The 19,785-nt window shown below is 50.3% G+C and overlaps 4 protein-coding genes across 4 annotated transcripts, besides 1 other annotated feature; 2 read left to right on the top strand and 2 right to left on the bottom strand.

The window, feature by feature from the left end:
- Positions 1-2,442: 2,442 nt before the first annotated feature.
- Positions 2,443-3,798, top strand: ACLA_072790 (uncharacterized protein; the record flags this gene model as incomplete). The annotated part of the gene is made up of 1 exon (XM_001275671.1): positions 2,443-3,798. One exon carries the CDS (start codon positions 2,443-2,445, stop codon positions 3,796-3,798), a length of 1,356 nt encoding a protein of 451 aa, XP_001275672.1.
- A 477-nt stretch (positions 3,799-4,275) lies between these two features.
- On the top strand, positions 4,276-4,728 carry ACLA_072780 (uncharacterized protein; the record flags this gene model as incomplete). The annotated part of the gene is made up of 1 exon (XM_001275670.1): positions 4,276-4,728. The coding sequence occupies one exon, from the start codon at positions 4,276-4,278 to the stop codon at positions 4,726-4,728; it is 453 nt and encodes a 150-aa protein (XP_001275671.1).
- Positions 4,729-5,411: 683 nt separating this feature from the next.
- Positions 5,412-8,286, bottom strand: ACLA_072770 (putative arsenite resistance protein Ars2; the record flags this gene model as incomplete). Its single annotated transcript, XM_001275669.1, has 3 exons — positions 5,412-6,041; positions 6,101-8,121; positions 8,187-8,286. The coding sequence occupies 3 exons, from the start codon at positions 8,284-8,286 to the stop codon at positions 5,412-5,414; spliced, it is 2,751 nt and encodes a 916-aa protein (XP_001275670.1).
- A 2,210-nt stretch (positions 8,287-10,496) lies between these two features.
- Positions 10,497-11,594, bottom strand: hapB (transcription activator HAP2; the record flags this gene model as incomplete). The annotated part of the gene is made up of 1 exon (XM_001275668.1): positions 10,497-11,594. The coding sequence occupies one exon, from the start codon at positions 11,592-11,594 to the stop codon at positions 10,497-10,499; it is 1,098 nt and encodes a 365-aa protein (XP_001275669.1).
- A 4,710-nt stretch (positions 11,595-16,304) lies between these two features.
- Positions 16,305-16,345: a microsatellite.
- Between the last annotated feature and the right edge of the window lie 3,440 nt (positions 16,346-19,785).

Here is a 19,785-nt window from a genome sequence, read left to right as displayed (position 1 = left end):
AATTACCGAAGTCTCCAGAGTCCAGACCCCATCTGGGATAATCCTCAAGAAAGATAGTTAGAGGATAGTGGCTGTTGAATCCGTCCCGGATCCCAGTGAACGACGGCCCCATCCACCTGGTCACTGCGCGCAGTCAAAGAGAGTTGCCTGGCTCGTCTAATTCGCCTTGACCGAAAAAAAGTCTTTGACGTTTGAATCTTGAATATTCCAGTCCCGACGCTAGAGAAGCGACTAAATCCGTGGTGACTGGTGAGAGCCACACACACTAAACACTGGCGAGATTCGGGACTAACCAGAATCACGCTGGGCAAGAGGCACTATTGAGATTTGAGACTTCGTCGTAATCTCTATCCGGAGATTCTGGTGTTGAAATATCAGAGACTACAAACTCCGGTCTCCGGGTCTACTCCGTCCTCTAAAGAAAGATTGGAACGATCGGAAAGTCGGGGCACTGAAGATTGAAGAAGAGCTTCATCGCTGGTGGATGCAGCTCACCATCCGATCTGGCCTCGGTTGCAGATGGCCCACTTGACCTGTTCACTTCACCACTGCGCCACCCGATTTCTCTACTCATATCGAGATACTCCAGAGTCCAGACGCTCTGCCCCTCCAGAAGAGCATTCTTGCTATTCCTGGTATTCATTATCATGCAGGAGAAGGAAAAGAAAAAAAAAAAAGCAAGGATGAAATCGATCCAATGCGGGAAATAAGTCTGTATCCAGCCAAGTGGAGGATCAGATGGCCTCTCTCATCACCTCAATTGCGATCGATTATCTAGGCAGGAGTAAGTGCTTACGGCGTATTCTTAATGGATAACGACACTATCCGCTACTACTTAATGTCTAGTCAGAAATCGTCGTCATGATCACTCGCAAAGTGGGCCTTCGTGATACAAAACGAAGCCTTTGTGCTCTTCTCCCTAGTCCCCATATTGATCTGGCAGACCCGGGGAGGAATGAGATTCTGCATTGATCACTAATGTAGGTAGTGGGCCGAGGAGAACCCTGCAAGTGCTCTCTTTCTGCTGATACTGCGTGAACATGTCGCGTGTAAGGATGGTTGGACTGGTCACGCTGTGATGCTGCTGCGTCACCCACGATGTGTCCAGGACAGCAAAAATCTATCCCTTGGGCGGGCTGTTGGGAACCGGCGAATCCTCCTAGTTCAGGGATCAGCCTAGATCGAACGACGCGATCATTTAGCCTGTCGGTCCAAATGAAGTCGACACTTATTCCTGCGTCCTAACACTCTCCTAGAGTCTTTCCTACCAATCCCCGAGGATCCAGTCTGCATCGGTTTATACGAGTACAATAAGGGATTCCATGGTGACTCCTGCGCAGACAACTGGAAGAATGCAGAAAATGCGAGACAATGTGGCTTTGGACGTGGACTTCGCTTGGAACGTCGCTCTTTACCCAGCCGGGCAATAGTGACAAGCCGCGGGGCCTGAATCGGACGGGAAACAGAGGCGAATCGTTCCACGGAATCAACGCGCCTACCGCAAGACCTCGCATCATCTCCCCTGCACGAAGACGGGGGCGCGATTCCGACACCATCAGCATCAACAGTGGCCCGGTAAGAAAAGTGATGTAACTCAGCTTAAATTGGAAGATGATTCGAAAATGAAATAGATGATTTGATTGTCTCTTCTTCCGCTGTAAGTGTAACCTTTTGCGAAAAAGAGAGATCCCCCAATCCCCATAAAACGCCAGGACCTCATTTAGCGTCGGGAACCAAGACAATTGCCGATAGTTTTTGAGACCCATGGACCACCTTCCCGGCCATTGACGAACACGTTCCCAAGGCGATCTCAGACACTAAAGGCTTGAATGTGAATCGCTGAATCAACAATCATTAGACTGCTTAATATTGACTCGATCCCGAGATTGTCGTGGTGGTACCACGAAAGGCACAAGGGCAATAGGCAGCAGGCAACGAACCGCCGAATCACCGACTCTCGACATGATTCCCCGAATGGTTTAGTCTAGTTGGGACAAGATGGATCGAGATACAAGGTCCCCGAACGAAGAGGGCAGAATCACTAGCACTTATTGATTCGAGGCTGGATGATCGCCAATGCTCTGACCTTCATGCTCCCAGACTATCGAACTTTGACGACAAATCAATGGGCGATCTCTGTGCCTCAGGCAGTCAGGCCCCAACGGATCTATCCCAATGTGGAAACTGCACCATGCCTAACTGGGATTGGCGCCTTGGGTGCCTGAAAGTGAGCCTGGAAGTCTGGAACGTGACTTTCTTTTCTTCGTTGCTTTTCCAACAACGGCTCCAATCAGTCTCGTTCCATCCGGACGGTGATCGACCAGGCTGCTAGCATCATCGATTTCGCGGCTCATCTGATTGGGTGTATTTCAACATGCTCAATCTGTTCTAAGTGATCAAAGTCGATCATCATGCCCATCCAGGAATACCGATGTCTTGGCCATGGAGAATACCGAGATTCTTGTCCACATATCTGCCCCCAGCGGGGCCAGGGATGATGCGCGGTATCGAGCTCAGGTTGAAGCGATTCTTAACTTCCAGAGTCTATCACGTCAACTTATCACCAGAGCCTCGAATGATGAACAGGAAGGTGATCCTGCGTTGGACACCCTGCCGTCAGAGTCCGTAGTTCGAGGGCTGGCCGTCACTCCTAACGACGAGTCACAATGCAAACGGCCGTTGTTCTCGGTGTCTACAGGCGGGCAGTTTAATAATGGTGCAGATGTGCAACCTACCGTTTGCTCACAGGGACATGCAGAGAAATTCGCTACCCTCTGCGAGCAATCACCGAACGATGGCTTCCGTTTGGCTTCTCCAAGAACTAAGGAGGGAACGACTGGTCCACATCTTGAAGTTTGCCGCGGACATGAACTCAGTCATTCCTCATTCCTTCCTGTGCCCACAGCCGTTCAAATTGGAAAGGACTCGCTCGAGACTCCGATCAGTGTCATACCCGACTCTCAACCAGAGCTACCGCGAACCGATACTGAAAGTTTGACTCGATCTGGTTCCCAGGTGCATGGCTTATTGGTGGCTGTGGATTCTCCTCCAGCCAAAAGACCTTGTCTGGGTTTGATATCGACACTGCAACGTCCCGAACTGTTTACTGAAGACTCTCCACCCGTGCCGGATCAGAGCGAACAGTGTCCTAAAGGGGACGATCCTACTGACCCTCATACAACTAAATCAATCACCCGCACATTTGAGGAGGCTCAATCTCTTATTCCCCTCGATAGCCTTCCACTGATGATCAAGCCTCCGCCGCCGCCAATATCCCGAGAACAGTTCGTAACGCATGTTACTCCAACTTTGACTATGTTGACAGAACGCTTGAAACCCGCACGAACGTACAAGCCTGTTCAACAGACGAGGGATCTTGATCCACTGGAACGCGGGCATTGGTATATTTATATTAATATTATAACTGCCAAAGACTGTGTAGACGACAAACAAGTCGGAACTTGGGGCATAGCTCTCTTCTCCCGGTTCTGGTCCTTTCTATCCGATTTTATCTCCCAAGAAGGACGAGCTGGATGGGGTGTGTGGTGCATAGTAGAGGATGCTCCCGAGGCGTCTCCTTTATACTCAACAGACAGCCGGATCGTACCACACGAAAAGACGAAATCAACTACACTTCCTTCCAGTACTACGCACCCTGTGATCCTGAAACTCTATGCGTGGGGCGAGATAGTCTCGCACATGTATCTGCTCCTGTTCCTAGCCAGCGAACGAAGGGTTCGCAGAATGGGTGCTCAATGGCGAGACGGTGAGGATATGGTGATCATCCAAATGCCATGATCCTCACGTCAATTCGATTACTCTAAACACTTCATGTCACTGTGCTTCGGGTTGAAGCCAGAAATGATGACTTCTCATCGCGACAATATTGACCCCCAGAAGTAGGTGATATCCGAGTAGCTCCAAGAGGCCCAGGGAGAGTCACACAGCAGCAGCCACGAAGAACCCGTTTACAGGGAAAACTTCTCGTTGGTCCCGCGTCTCTGGCTCTGCCAATGCTCGAAGCCTAGTACAAGGATGCTATCAAAGAATCAGAGAATCCCTATTCTCACATCTGTGTTTGTCCACCCTTGAACCTCTACGACGACGATGATGAGGAAGACGAATCAGAAGCTGAGGATGACGACAGCGAGGCTTCAGATAAAATCGCTAAGAAAGTGGCCAAAATTCCTTGTGATGGAGGCTATGACTGTCTGTGCGACCGGCCAGCTGTAATTACCCTGATCATCCTTCGAAGTCCGCAACCTCGGCACCATCATGGCCCTCTACATCAAAATCGCCGCCGACAACAGCGACATCCTCTCCTACCACGACATCATCACCAAGATCATACCCAACTCCTCCATGCCATCCATCTACTTCAGCGCCTCCGATTTCACCGCCCACATACTCACCTACGCCACACTAAACAACATCGTCCTCGCCGACCCCCTCGAGGACCTCGACGTCAACGTCGACCTCCCCGAACTCGACATCGGGGATCTTGTTCGCAGCATGATCCCCGATGCATGGAACTTCGTCCCCGCGACCGCCCTGTACGCCCGCAAACAAGGCTCGTACGTCTCAAAGTCCGCCATCGGCGGCGACGATCTGGATATCACGATCTGGCCCAGCCGCAATCGCAAAGCGTGCAGCTTCAACGGCAAGGATCCGATGGGGACAGAGGCTACCGAGACGATCAAGAAGGGGATGGTGCTGGTACTGGCCTAGTCGTATTTGCGAGTGGTATTTGGAACCGGGTGGGATATATTTTTATTTAAAGTATATAATCCAAGCTACGGGCTTGATATGGTGGCGAGCACTGTATATCCTACGAGACGAGATGCAAGAATTCACTTTGTATTCAGGGACAGGGCCTGAGGAACTATTAGATCTCTCATAGAGCACAGCATGAGGGGCAGTCTTACGCAAGCTGAGCGATACTACGGTCGAGAACCATCTTTAACAAAAATCCATTAACTCCAATCTCAGCTGGTATGGTACATGGAAGGAAATGGCAATGCCGCAGAGTCGAAAGCACTAGAGATGTAGCATGACAGGAGCAACGAATGCAGGGAAAGAGTACAGGGTAGGAAAGAAGATAAAACGATTGATCCGGATAATCGAGAACCACGCCGGCAACATTGTCAATGAAAGATGGAAACGAGGGAGGAAAGATTTGGGCAAGGATCGCAGAACCGCGGCACCGAGCAGATTGATTGAGATAAAATTTCAGTCGCAGATCTCCAGTGGGAAGAGACGCAGGATGGAAAGGGAAAAATATTATCAACAAATGAACGGCAGACGCCTACTCAATGGAAATGCATGGAATAGCTGGGATGGAAGCCCAAGGAAATGCCAAACGGGAGTTGAGGAAAGCACAGACGAAGAGCTATAAAGGCAGAGCGAGTGGACTAATAATTTAGTTCACCGCCACCAGCACCGCCCACGGCGTCGAGGTCTTCATAGCTCTTGAGGCTGCGGCCTTGGACAGCTTCGCGCGGGCCCATACCTTGCTGGGCGGAACCCGAACCCATGGCATCGGGGAAAGGCCCCGCTCCCATGAGCGCAGCAGCGGGGTGACCGGGAGGGATGTAAGGCGCGGCACCACTAGCCCCCATGCGGCCTCCGGCCCCATACATGTTCGACATGCCACGGGCCGGGCTAAGTCGGCCGCCAGCACCATGGCGATTGCCGCGCCGGTCATAGGGACCAGAACGGTTGTTGTGTCGCCCACCACCACGGCGAATGACACCAGGCTGGTGCAAACCGCTGTGCTCGCCGGACACCATTCCATTTGCATTCCAGGACTGGTTGTTAACACCCATGAACGGCGGGAGACCGGCACCTGGAAGGCCTTGGAATCCACCGGGTAGATTGCCACTATTCGCCATATAGGGGGGCATATTGGCGAGACTGAAGCCACGGGGAGTGCCGGTTTGGCTCTGACTAGAGCCAAGAGGGAAGTGGCCATTGCTGTTGGCATCGGAACGAGAGGGTGCGATACGAGCAGGATCCAGAACATACGCATTAACGAGCGAAAGCTAGATTGTACCTGTCAGCATTTTTCTGGATCAGGGCCAGACGACTTTGGAAAACTTACATCATTCTTAATATCCTCGTACCATTCGGTATGGCGCTTCTCTACGTGTTTGCGCCAAAAGTGCTCTGCTTTGAAGAGCTTGGTACACTCCGGTACCTTGCAGCGGAACTTGGATTCGTCCTCCTGTTTGACGTACTTCCCCAACTCCTCCTCGATCGCTTCATCCACAGGCTTTCCACCGAGCTTCCTAATGTCCACGTTGTCAGGCTCGAGGATCTGCAGCAGCTTATCCTCAAACGTCTTGACCCAGTTGAATGCACGCTGGAGCTGCTGCTCCGACTTGGAAGCGAACCGGTGCGGTCTCTTCTCCTCCGCAGGTGGTTGCTCCTCTCCATCTTCGCTGGGTTCCTTCTTCTTCACTGGGAAAGGTTGTCCCAGAGCACTGGCTCTGGCCACAGCCTTCGACTGACTGGTGAGACCGGCTCGGGGCCGACGAAGATGGCCACCAGGACATTTGCGAGCCAGCTCGTGTACCGAGTCACTCTCAAAGACGCAGAAGAAACAGAAGTTATAGACGCGGCGCAGATATTCCACCATCAGGTCCAATTTCTTCTTTTTCGCCAGAAGTTCTTCGTCATCAACCTCGTCGTCATCATCATCCCAATTTTCCTGCTCCTCACCTTCTTCCGCTTCGCCTTCATCGATGTCTGCAGGGTCGTAGTCGGGCTTTCGCTTCTTGACACTGACAGGGCCTGTGACAGGCGGCTGCAGCCAACCTTTACCACGCAGTTCCTCAACCCGTTCTTCGACCCTGGTGTAACCATCAGCATTGCCGCCCATCTCCGAATCGAGCTTAGAGACTAGACGTCTGGCGAGTTCGAGGTCGCGCTCAATCCGCTCCGGAGCCGAGAACAAGTCCCAAAGAGCCTTTTTGCGAGGTTGGGAAGGCGGCACATGAACGCCAACATGGCAGACAAAGTCACCATGAACGGGATCATGGATGGTCTTGTCATTGACCGCCTCGAGTGCCTTCTCAGCCGCCGAAACAGTCGCATTTCCGTTCGCTCCATGGTCATGTTCCATTTCCTCGCCTTCCTCCTCTCGCCCATCTCCCCTCTCGACCACCGCACTGTCGGGTGCTGGATGGAGCATTATCCAACCCATGCGATGGAATTTCTTCGAAGGATTTGGATCGCTCAGGCTCAACCACTTGAATCCACCATCTTGCTCTCCCAAATGTTCCTTGCTAAATTCTTCAATCTTGTCGCGGCTAACATTAGGCGCGAGGGTCTTAATGAGCAAGGCAGGTTGCGACAGAGCCTCGTCACGCAATTCCCCACCTCGAGCGGGAAGCAGATCAAGAACACCAAGAGTTTCGCCAACGGCAGTCGTCTCGCCCTCCTCTTTTTCAATCACGCCTCCCGCGCCATCGCTTTCGCTCTTGTAGATTCCTTCCAGGGTAAAGTCGTCAAACAATCCACCCTCAATGTCGCGCTCCCATTGCTGGTAAGCAGCAACCCGGAAATCCATCAAGCGTCGGCGGTACGGATCATGGACCTCGGGAACATAGCGTTCCTTGAACCACTCCTCATTTCGATGATGCTGGACGAACGTCCTTGCTGTTTTAATTTGAAGGTCCACCTTGTACGTGTCATAGGCGGCCTGGATTTGCGCTCTTTCCCGCTCCCGGTCCTCGCGAGCCTCGCGTTCTCCCTTGACCCGGTCCGAGGGACGCCGTCCGCCGTGCTTTGCGCGCTCCTTATCCTCCTTAATCGATTGCTCAGCCCGCCACCATTCTGCGAACCAGTTGAATCCGACTTGAAAATCGAGGTTGAGTGGATTCGGCAGCGGATTTGCTGGGACAGGTCTCTTGCCGGAGTCCTGACCAGGGGTATAACGGTCAATATTTGCGACAGTAGGGGATGGAACAGCACGGCGATCCTCCCGCTCTCTGAACGAATGTTCGCGCGTGGCAGCGTAGTAATCATCCCGGGAAGGGCGGCGGTCCGACGGCTCGTAGCGGTCAATCATGACCGGGGATCGAGAGCGGCCACGTGCACCACGGCGACGTTCCTGTGCTCCTGTCATAAGATAGCTAGCGGTTAGCTCACCAGTCCATCGTGCGATCGCTTCAGCGAACCCTTACCGGGTGACCTGCGCCTGTAGGAATCCGTTTGCGCTCTGGCCGAATAAGGATCTGCCTCACGGTTCCTTCCAGGAGACCCGTAGCCTTCGTAAGAGTCCATCCTGACGCGTGTTCAGACGCGTTACAGAGAGGGAAATGCGCTGTTTGTCAATTCTGGTGTGCGAAACGGCGGGAGTCGTGGGAATAAGCTAAGACGCGACTTCGTCAAAATTAGATCATGTCCATTCATCTTATTTGGGTGGCTGGCAATCTTGATGCTGAGTGGATATCAGGGACGGGGTGTGTGATGGAGAAAAAGGTGAAGTGGGCGCCGGCAACGCGGCCAAGCTATATATGAAAGACATAGTGACAGAAGAATGACAAGAATTGGATCAAAAGATGAGAAGCAGTAGACGGGTGCGCCCAAGAGAGCGGAAGAAAGAAAGCTATTGAAGGAAAGCAGAAAGATCTGGTGATAGAATGGAGGGTCTCGAGGGCCGATGATGGCGCGACGATGATCGACGACTCCAACGGCAGACAGGCACGAGGGAGAAGAGGATGTAGATAGAAAATGAAGACGGGGTGAACAATGGAAGGCAGAAGATTCTATATATAAAAGAAATTGAGCAGGAGAGGATGGGCGAATGACAAGCTTGAAATGGTTGGATAGTGACCGAGCTAAATGAGAATAAATGGGCACAGCAGGCGACCTACAAGAAGCCTTATGAAGAGGACAATACCCCAATCAGGTCCAATCTGATACGTCCAGATGAAATGAAACAACAGAGCCCCGGGGAGCAGGGTCCGATGGTTGAGATTTAAAAGGGGAAGATGCTGGAGGAATTGGATGCAGAAGGGAGAGACACAGGGAGGAGAGAGAGAGGGAGAGAGAGATGAGAGGGAGAAGTTGACCGGCGGATGACTGATCGAGAGGCTGGACACAAAGGCGGTGAAGCCCTTGCCGAATCAGGAATGGCGTGGCCAGCCTCAGGATGCCTACTTACTAAGTAGGTACCCGCCTGTTGGACCTTGAGATAACCTCTGGACAATATAGCCTCATAACTCAATCAATGTCTCTATGGAAAGAAAGAAGACAGTACCATTGATCGCTGGGATCGTTTCGAATCATCTCAACAATTGGTATTCACAAAAACGATTGGGCTATATCCAACCATCTGGCCGGTATCAAGCTAAGGATGACGGTAGAGATATACCTTGATATTTATACACAAATCTGCTAGGCAATTGCCTCATGGGAATCAAATGGACATCACGTAAAGCATAATGGACAGACCCAGAAGGAAGATAAGCAAGATATAAAGAATCAATGGGGGCAATATACGGACAACAAGCTTCAATCTCAGCGGCCTATCTCCCACGGGACATCTGTTGTCAAAAGACGCCCAAGACGATGGTTGCAAGAAGACAGAGAGTCAATATAGAAGACACGAAGACTGGAGAAGATCAAAGAAGCGTGAGAAGGTAGGGGAATCGAGAAGAGAGGGAGGCAAAGAAACTCAAAACACAATGAACACGTGTGGATCTCCAGCTGGAGAGAATGAATCCTCCAGCGACGACTGCCACAGCGTCTCTGGTATAAAAAAGATCCATATGCAGTGCTGGCCGGCCCTAAAAAATGGATTGTCATAAATCACTCCAACACTTAAATCCCCATTCCTTGTTTTACCAGCGATGGGTTCCTTTCTCTAAATATCCCAAACATAAGCATGAAGGCGACGACGCACAGTTAGAAAGAAAAGATGAAGTTGAATGCGTGATCAGCGTCGTAGTGTATATGGAGCAAGGTGGCCTTGTGACAGACCTTCGCAGTGACAGAGGGGAGTTGCAACATATGCTGCCATGGGGTAACAAGCGCGATGGATACCTCACTCAAACATGATGCCACTATTGCGGAGATCACACTCGGAGTGGAAGAGAAGAGGGAAGCGAGAAGATGAAGAAGAAAAAAGGAGGCGCGAAAAAACATAGAACAATCATTTCATACAAGTCAATCCTGGAAACATCACTCCATGAGCTGATCGAAGGGGGTAATAGTCAGAACTTCGTTCCAGCATAACAATATAAACAGGCATCAGATCGCGCATTTGAAGGAAAGAAGAAATATGAGAGATATGAAAAGATGAAACAGGACCGAAGTCAACATGGTGGTAGAGATGAGTAGTCACACATCGCTTGCTACGTGAAAAAAGCGGCGAAACGATCAAGCAGGTACAGAAACAAACCATTCGTCCCGAAAAGGCCATAATTGAAACAGGAAAAAATATGCGCAAAGTCGGAAAGCAGTGTCATCGATGGCGAGAGTCATATCGTTTAACCATCCTCGTCAGTGGGCTCTGCGGATTCGCGGTCACTGTCCTGACTAGGCCGACTCGTTTTGGCTTTCTTGTTTGAATTCGCGTTTTCGTCGTTGAGATCACTGGACTTTCGTTTCTGTGCCGGTGAAGGAGTCTCTCCGGCAGGCTTGGCATCCGCGTTCTCCTGGCCAGAGCTGGCCGCCGTCGCAGCCTGTTTCTTTTCCATAGCAGCGACTTCGTCCGCTGTCAAGAATCTTCCACCGGGGCCACGCGGACGCCGCATTGCGTGATTATGGCGCGACTCGTGTAAATAGGGTTTACGACCCTTGGATGTGAGCCGTAACTGTTCCTCTAGCTTCTGACGTGCGACTCGACGTTTCAAAATGCGATGGAACTGCTTCGCATTGACATAGAGGGGGGATTCCTCGGCAGCACCGGCGACAAGTTCCGGCGACGGCTGGTTTTGTTGGACCGAAGGTTGGGGCGGGGGTGCCATCGGCGGAGGGACCGAAGATCGAGCCACATGGTTCATCACGGGTTGAGCGGTCTGAACATGGGGACTTCCGACATGGCTCATGCGACGCTGCTGCATCTGAGCATTTTGGGACATGGCGATCTGAGTGCCCATCGGGGGCATTTGCCCTGGCATCTGTGGTGGCGACCGAGGGTTGCGATCATTCTTCACTTGGACTCCACTCAAACGGGGCGAACCACGAGGACCTTGCGCCATCTGGCCGGCCATAGAGTCTTGGTGAAGAGGGTAGAATTGTCCGGAAGCGGCCGCAGTGGCCATCGCAGCAGCTTGTGTAGGGGAGATGCCATACGGCTGGGGCATCCCCGTCGTGACGCCGTATGACTGAGGGAAGTTCATTTGCTGGTGTACCGAGCCCGGGGCATTTTGTGGTTGCTGGTAGTGCGACTGCGAGGGGACAATTGAGGAGCCTTGATGTGTCGGATGAGCCTGTTGCATGTGACCCTGGGGGTTCGTGGGGGATGCCATTGATCCTACAGCCGAGCCTGCGTTCTGCGGCGCGGTTTGGTAGGAGGCGGTGATGTGGGAGGGTGCGTGAGGGTGTTGGCCATGGGGCTGTTGGTATTGAGGCGGATACTCCATGGTGCAATGGCGACGGATATTTCCGTTAGTCTGGAAGCGTATCTGGTGATTGGATAGGGCAATCTGTCAAAATAGGCTCACTAGAACCAGTGAGAGCGCCAAAGGCTAGGGTTGCCGCGCAGAGATCAAGTAAGGTAAGAAAGATGAATGGATGGGAGAGCGTTAGAGTGATGGGGTGCTCTTGGGGCTATCGTAGTTGAGCGCGAATAAGAAGAACCAAAAGGGAGAAGCAGCTAGCCTATGTAACCGATGATTCGACAAGTTAAAATGCGGACGTCTGCAGGCTCCTATTTCGCGTTAATATGGAGCGCAGCACGCAGCGGTCACTGGATGACTAGTGAGGGGCGTATGGGGAAAAAATCACGAGGCGCTTACCTTGAGATTCTGTTTTGCCAGTGCCGTGCAATTTCCAGGCGTTTTCAGCAAAAGATAATGAACGGTCGTTTGCCGAAATAAGTTCCAGCAATGCTGCTCCGGGTTTTCTGGGTCTTTTGTGGATATTTCTCAATATGCTGACTCCGAACGTAACGTGGTTGGGCTCTGATGCAGGCTTGCAGTGGACCAGGGTGCCCTTGAAAAGATGCCGTCCGTGATGCGTTGTCAGACAAAGCGCAATCTTCTGCCTATTCCCGACACGAGGCGATCAAGACAAGCGCCACAAGGATGAAAGTGTAAAAAAATGAGAAATAAAAAACGATTGCTACGCAGTATATTTAACCTGCTCGCGGCCAGGCTACCCTGTGGATGCTTTTTCAGCGTTTTAAATGTGGCAGAATGCTCGGCCACGTCCCTGCCAGACAAATAAGATGCGCAGGCAAGAACCTGAGGCGGTGCCGATAATGTAATCTGCCCTACCTGTCCGAAACTCCGGGTCGAAGACGGAGTCGGACGATGATGCGAGGGGATTGATGTCAGAATGCGCCTGAGGACTCGCACAGCTGACTCAACTACAACAGACAATCAGCAATGCGCTTTCCACCCAACCAAAATCAGAAAATGCCTGCTGTCACAACGAGGGAGGGGGGGACAGTCAAAAGGTAATGGTGGGGGAGTATCGTGGCGGTTTAGACTATTCAGGGCTGAAGGATGTATGCGCTGGCAAGCGGGAGTTATGATGCAACCGACAACATACCTTGTCTTCTCTGTCTGCGCGCGAGGCAACGAGGGTCAGGCGCAACGATGAGTTTCAGAGCGCAATGGTGTCAAACAACACTACACGCCTAAGGGAGCATGAGCATGTTAGTACAAATATCATGGAAGGATCGTTTGAAGGATGTTTGACGCGTGGTGATTGGGCCATTGCAGCGGGGGAGAAGGGAAAGGCTTGTGGGCAAAACGCGACTTTTGACAGGCATAACAATGCATAAACGATGGGCAAGATCTCAAACATGCTCTAAAATCAGGGACGCATAATGATCCAACAACTCTTTCCCTCCTCGTCTCCAATGCTCTGAACACATGCGACAATGTTGTTGTGCTTTGCAAGTGGGTAACAGGAGGCCGACGAGGGAATCAGAGTCGCGCGTTGTCTGCGGGCCGCAGAGCAACAACAACAATGCTTGATTGACAGGTCTGATTACCTTGATCGGGGGACGATGAATGGCTGCTTCGTGCCGAACCAAAGCAATCAAGGGAGAGTAATAATAAAATATAATAAAAAGAGCACGATGATTTGATCCCGCCTTTTTTATTATTATTTTTTTATTCTGCAGTCACGGGGGTGGAAGATGGACTGAATGATGATCTGGGATGATTCGCGGGGTGTGGGAAAGAGAACAGGATGATAGTAAGGGAACGCGAGCGCTTCTGCCAACGAGAAGGCGAACAGCACAACAAGAGGCGGTTCCCACACAGTCAGGTCCGGCCCGGGTTGATCCGTACACGCGAGGGCTCAGCCACTGACAAGTGACCTGGTACTCACGAGAAGACAAGAGATAATAAGGTACGGGACTGAACGGGGGAACAGTAACAAGATAGGTACCTTAAGAGGGATGAGGAAGATGAAGGTGAAGAGGATGACGATAGGGTATAAGCAGTATGATTCGCTGAAAGGAGAGGCAATCCAACCTATGATGGTTGTGGTAAACCAGAGGTCCTTGGAATTCCCAGAAGATGTGCGCAAATTGGTTGGACTTGGGAAGAGTGGGAAATCAAAAGACAAGCACCAGGGCAGAAAGTGATTTGTTGGTTGTGCAATGTAGATGGGGTCTAGTGTAACGCGATTGGATATGGGCAGGAATAAAGTATTCAATCATAAAAATGAGATGACGGGAAAAAAGGTTGCGCAAGGGGTGGGAATGAGCATCTATACGTACCCAGGACGATGATTCGACTACTAATCGTGGACGATGGAAGGTGAATCCCGACAAGATGTTACCCTTATCGAAGGACAGTAAGGTAAGAAGAACTGAGGAGAAATAATACAGTTGATGGTTGGGATGATGTTATGATAACAATCCAGCACGAGGGATAACGGAGATAATAATGACCAGAGTAATGATGATGAGATGAAGGTCCAGCAAGGAAAAATGCCAGTCAAAGAGATGATTGGATTGATCTGGTTTTTACCAAGTACCTTAGATAGTACCTAGTCAGGTACTAGGTAGGTAGGCAATGGATAGATCAATACCTAAGGTATGGATATTGCAAGCCAAAAACTCGAACGAACAAACATCCAACAGTTCTGAGCGAGGAGTCCGTGAGTCGATGAGAGTCGTGAAATTACTGGAGGCCACGCAAGGGGACTGGAGAGGGTGGATGACCAACGAGAGGGAGCAGAGAGAAGAAGCCGCAGTGACGAGAAGGGGCGGGCGATGGGGCATTTGTACCGGACGCGCCCAGAGGGGAGCTGACTGGCTCGGCCTCTCGTTTAGCGGTCGAGGCGGCGAGCAATCAGGCCAACGAGTGGCTAAGTCTTCGTACAGCGCCGTACCGTCAGGAAACGCTCCACTCTTTTCGCCTCGGTATTGTGACCGTACCCATTAATACTGTCAGTGTATTATACGTTGCTTTTGAACATTGAATATTCTTGTGAAGCATAGGTATTTACCTATCTATCAGTGTTAGAATTTATATGAGATAAGTCTGTTGAATCATCAATCTCGTCGATTCCCGAGACCTTAAATATGCAAACTCGGCATCTCCGAAGTCATGATCCATGTCACCCAAAATAGGTATGGGGGTCACGTTGAGTTTATAAGTTACAGAATGTAAGATACCTTACCATCCTGTATATAATCCCAGCTTATCACTGGACGGACGAAGGGCTGGTCTCGACTGGTCACCCCTCCATGATTGGTTTTTCTATCTCTCAGCCCACGGAATTTTCTAACTGGATGATTTGTTGGGAAAATTGTCGTCATCGCAGCATTTGGACACCTTACAGGATGAGGATCATCAGGTAAGTACCCTACTTCGAAAGTACACAGTAGATAGTACCATTCTACCTTAGTCTACTAGAGAGGTACTGTGTGCCAGAAGAAATATGGATTAATTGTTCTCTCTGGATGATAGATGGATTTATTCACTGATTCAGGCTGGCGACAATGAGACTCGTTTAAATTTTCTTCAAAAAGCGAGTTCTCGGCGTATCTCGTGAGTCGTGAGAGACGGTACCCGGCCTCGGTTATATGCCTAAATTAGGAAAATCATCTCCATCCAAACCCCCGTGCTCTCCAAGTTCCAGCACACTCCGTATGCTCCGTGGTTACATATCAAGATGGATGGATGCTTGATCTCACATCTCAATTTAAGTCTTTCCCTTCGTTAAGTAAAGGTCTATTGCACCTCTACACGTGATGAAGCCAGTTCCATACAATTGTAAATAAGTGATAGATACTACTCGGAGTGATTAATAACGTTGGAGGATAGTCGGGCAGCAACAGTACACAACGCAATTCAGGCCAAAAAAAAAACCCCCCCAGACCGCTTATGAGTGGCTTGAGCAAACTTGAGCTCTCAGCTTTATTCCAGCTTACCACCTAGCAATTACCTTTGAACTTGATACTTGTACCTCCAAACACACGATGCTTCCTTGAGAATCTGGTCTGGGGTACTGAGACTCGAGTTGGAGGAAATCTGTACCACAAACCTTAACATACAAACTGTCCAGTCCTCGGCTTGCTCAAGGCACTGACCCAAATGGCGCCGATCTGTCCCACACCACGTGTGGAAGCTTGACCACTTGGCTTGAACGTGATGCTCCAAGAACTCATCCCTACTCTGTAGTTGTGATTATATCTTTAGAATTAGAATCCGCACCATCATCATCGTGCGAGAAGATCTATAAAACACTCACGAACCCTTGAATAGAGCACCTTTTCGCTCAAAAGTGTGTACTTGGAGCACCCCTAAGTAGATAAGGTACAAACAAAGGGAGCTCCTACCTTACAGACTTCATCAATACTGTAACAGTCTCCAGTTACAGTTCAGTAAGGTAAGGTATGTTACACAGCACACCATGGATATCCAGTTACAAATCAGTTCTAAAAAGGGAAAGCCCTGGCCAATTGACGTCAGTACGGCACACATCTCCCCACACCGCCTGTCCAGCCTCATGGAGATGTCAATACGAATCCTCTTCTCTTCTTGTAGATGGGATATTGTTGGGTTTGAGGTACAGCACGGGGATAGATTATGAAGAGTAATACCAAATATTATCCACGATCCGGCAACGTCTCGATACTCGGTCGAAGTTCAACAATTGCGACATACTAATCGACTTAGTCTGATACTAATCGACTTAGTCTGATTTGACCAAACTCAGTGCATCAGATATATATTTACCAAAAGGTGCCTGGGCCAACGGACCACCTATCGTACTGGGATCAAAGTATCACCCGCATCGATGTGGAGCAACATCTTTTCTGCAGAATTCACATATCCTGAGCGCCTGGGAAACGCATGGTCAAAGTTCAATATCACGGTGATACATTTAACGCCCAGCACGACTTGGGAAGTATTCGCCCAGAGAACGTTAAGCTTCAAGCACGGTTGACTTTGTGAGGAAGCTTGATAGCCCGCCGCTCAAAATTACTACATTGCTCTGGGTCGTAGCTGACTCCCCAGCAAGAATCTCACTCTCTACTGTTGACTTGGTCGGCTCTGACTCCTAGGTGATCCCTTGAGGCCGCAATCGCTGGTTACAGTGTCAACCAAGGACGACTTGACGAGAACGCAACATCAAACAGCAAGAGTTGTTTACACTTGGGCCGGCCTCGAAGATCCTCTCAAGACAAGTACAGCGTCAATTATGGAATGAGTGGTCATCTCCTCGCAGCACTGCCATTGTTCCGCCTTTCGTTCACAGTTGGCTGCATATACGGCAGTAATTCCGATAAGGTGAAAGATTAATAGGCAGGGCACTTGAGTGTCGCCCGCACAAGCTAGTCAAGCCTGTATCGGTGTCCTGTCCTGACGAAGCTCAGGGATGCCACTCGCATAGCGCGGAAACCAGCCAGGTTCCCCAAAGGCTGTCTGATCAAAGCAACCTGCGCCCTCAAACCCCGCTGATGCGTGAATGAAGTCGCTGCTTGCAGGCTGTAGGGCAATGATCTTAATCCCACGCAGATCGAACGTTAGCCTTGTGGGCTGTTCCCCGCCGGTGAGTCCGGAGGCATTGCTAAGCCAGTGACAGCTCTCTCCGATTGTCGGCGCATCAGACCAAAGGAGACACAGCTTTGCTGCATCATGTATGCCCAATCAGGCTCTACCGATGATCTTGCGAGCGTTGATACGCCAGTGCATAATGAGGCATCGCCATCCTACGACGGTTCATTGGCCGTGTGGTCGAACGAGGCAATCGCCGCCGTTTCCGCTACCGCCGGGCGTGTTGATGCATCACTGCTGTACTGGCTACTACCACGTTCTTCATTCTTTCGTAGACTGGTCTCTGATATGCCATTCATTACCTGGCTGTGGCTTTGGCCGAGCGGGTGGCTGTTGTCTAAGTCCGAGGATCGTAGTTTCTACATGTCCTGTTCGTTTGAGTGGATGAGGAGGTACCTGTGAGTTCTCCTGGTTGAGCTACCGACCTCATGCCAGGGCAACCAGCAGTATCTAAGCTCCTAAATCACGATCCCTCCAGCAAACATTCACGCCGTATCAGTCATCAAAATGCCTGGATAGGATCTAAGAAGGCGGGTCGTCTTAGTAATATCATATCTACAGCTCCAACACTATAAGCCTTGCAGAAAATCTAAACAAATATCTTGATCCGCTCCAATTCTGAGAAGAGCACATACCAAGTTAACTAGATAGAGCAGGACAAACGACACATTTAGACATCGATCCTCGTAAAGAAGGACACAGTGCGCTTTTATCCCACACCCCTCGCAAGATTCCGCGTCCCCAAAGCAAGTTGGGCATCAAATTCCACGTTGGACGGGTAGACATACATCACTAAGTGTAATGGTGTGAGGACAACAGACACAACTGAATCCATATCTCTAAACGTATTTTCCTTGAGCTGAGATCGAGACGAAATTCTGCCCGTTTGCTACTTTTCTCCCTTTGACTTTCGCATTTATTCCGCAAGATTCTTGATCTATCTGCTCTTTGCTCTGGAATTAGACCATTGCTGCTGACAGTAGAACACCGCCGCATTTATAGGAGGACCTCTACCCACTTCGCTAATTGATCTCGGGCAGTCTCAAATCGTCTGCGAGGCATCTAGCTGTATGAGCAGCGTCCTGTTCATTTCTATCACATGCCCGTTATTTTCTGAGCTTAATTGCCGAACTCTTCGCACACGGCGAATTGTACTGGTCATAATGCGCCAGTCGCATGTGTGAAGCTGCGGTCGAATCTTGCAATGTTCTTGAACCAGCAAGAGAAACTGACGGGGCAGAAAGCCGGATTTCTTACATGGAGGTGATATAGGTACCTACGACTCCCGCGTCCTACCATCGATGCTCTCAGAATCCGCATCCCCCGCTGATCGCCGAGGAACGAACATGACATAGGACACAATGCCGGCTGGGATTACTACTCTTTTGAATGCCTTGAGGGTAAAAGGACAAAATGCAGAGGCTTTCCAAGGGCAGAGGCCAAGGAGACTGCTGGGTTAGCTTCGGCAAACGCTACACGGCAAGGTCTTCCGAGAGGCCACTTGAAGAAATTGTGGTCTTTGTTAAGGAGGTTGATAGTGCTGCAGAGGAAGGCTGCAATGGCCTTGCCACCTATTCAAGACAGTGCATGGAGGAGCATTATATTTATCTGAATACAGTTGCGATATTCGATGTCATCGCAGATCGAGGCAACTTGGTCATGATATTTTCCTGCCCCAGGGTGACTTGATTAGAGAATTCCGGGATGTAAGAGCAATCGTTCCTCTGGTGGCCTCATGCATATGAATCAGTTCTCCAACTTGTTGATAGCTTGTGAGTGTGCGCATCCCCGAGTGATTGAGGGATGTAGCGGCCGCCAGCTCTCTCACTTCATGACTCTTTTGCGGGTCGAATGCTCACAAAGCCTCCTTTTGCTGGCTTCGGAAGAGCCTCAGTTAACCTTGGACATTGGATACATTCATCAAGCCGCGAGTCGTCCAGATTCTCTTGCCTGATGCCACTCGGATTGGGACATACATCACCACACACGAGGTGTTGCAGGAGTTCGCATCAAGTCTCAGGGCATGCTGCTTGTGACTGTCCAGTGACCAAGATAAGTTCTTTAGAGCCGGTATATACTCTCGCTCTTTTGTTACTGAGTGGGTATAGAGACCGAAGAAGTCCCAGACGATTCATACTAAAATCTGAAACGATTGTCACCCGAGCATTTCTCTTACTGAGCAAGGAGCTACCTTGAATACTATCACGAGCAGGCTCAAGTCGAGGAAACCCAAAGGTAGAAGGATTTAGACTCCAACAGAGAACGCAGATGTGATCAAGATAATGTGAGACAATGAAGTGTTTGAATGTATATGCCAGGGAAATTACATATGAGTCTCCCTTGATCGGCTCTTGAATTGTAAGATGCAGTTAGATGGCGGCCTGATATTGAGTCTGTCCAGAGACAGAGATCCATAATGTCGTGCATCAATCAGAAGCAAGGCTGATGCAACTTGAACAAATACTAGCTTATCAGCCATGCATGTAAAGATACTGGAATAGTTTCAGAGGAGATGAACCACGGTGCCTCGATGGAGTCAACTAGTACTCCGTACTACTACTAGGTACTCCAGAAGAAGGGGTAA

This window comes from Aspergillus clavatus, genomic scaffold (assembly GCF_000002715.2).
Source record: "Aspergillus clavatus NRRL 1 1099423829791 genomic scaffold, whole genome shotgun sequence".
Taxonomy (NCBI): Eukaryota; Fungi; Ascomycota; class Eurotiomycetes; order Eurotiales; family Aspergillaceae; genus Aspergillus; species Aspergillus clavatus.
This window is presented reverse-complemented; position numbering and strand designations above follow the sequence as displayed.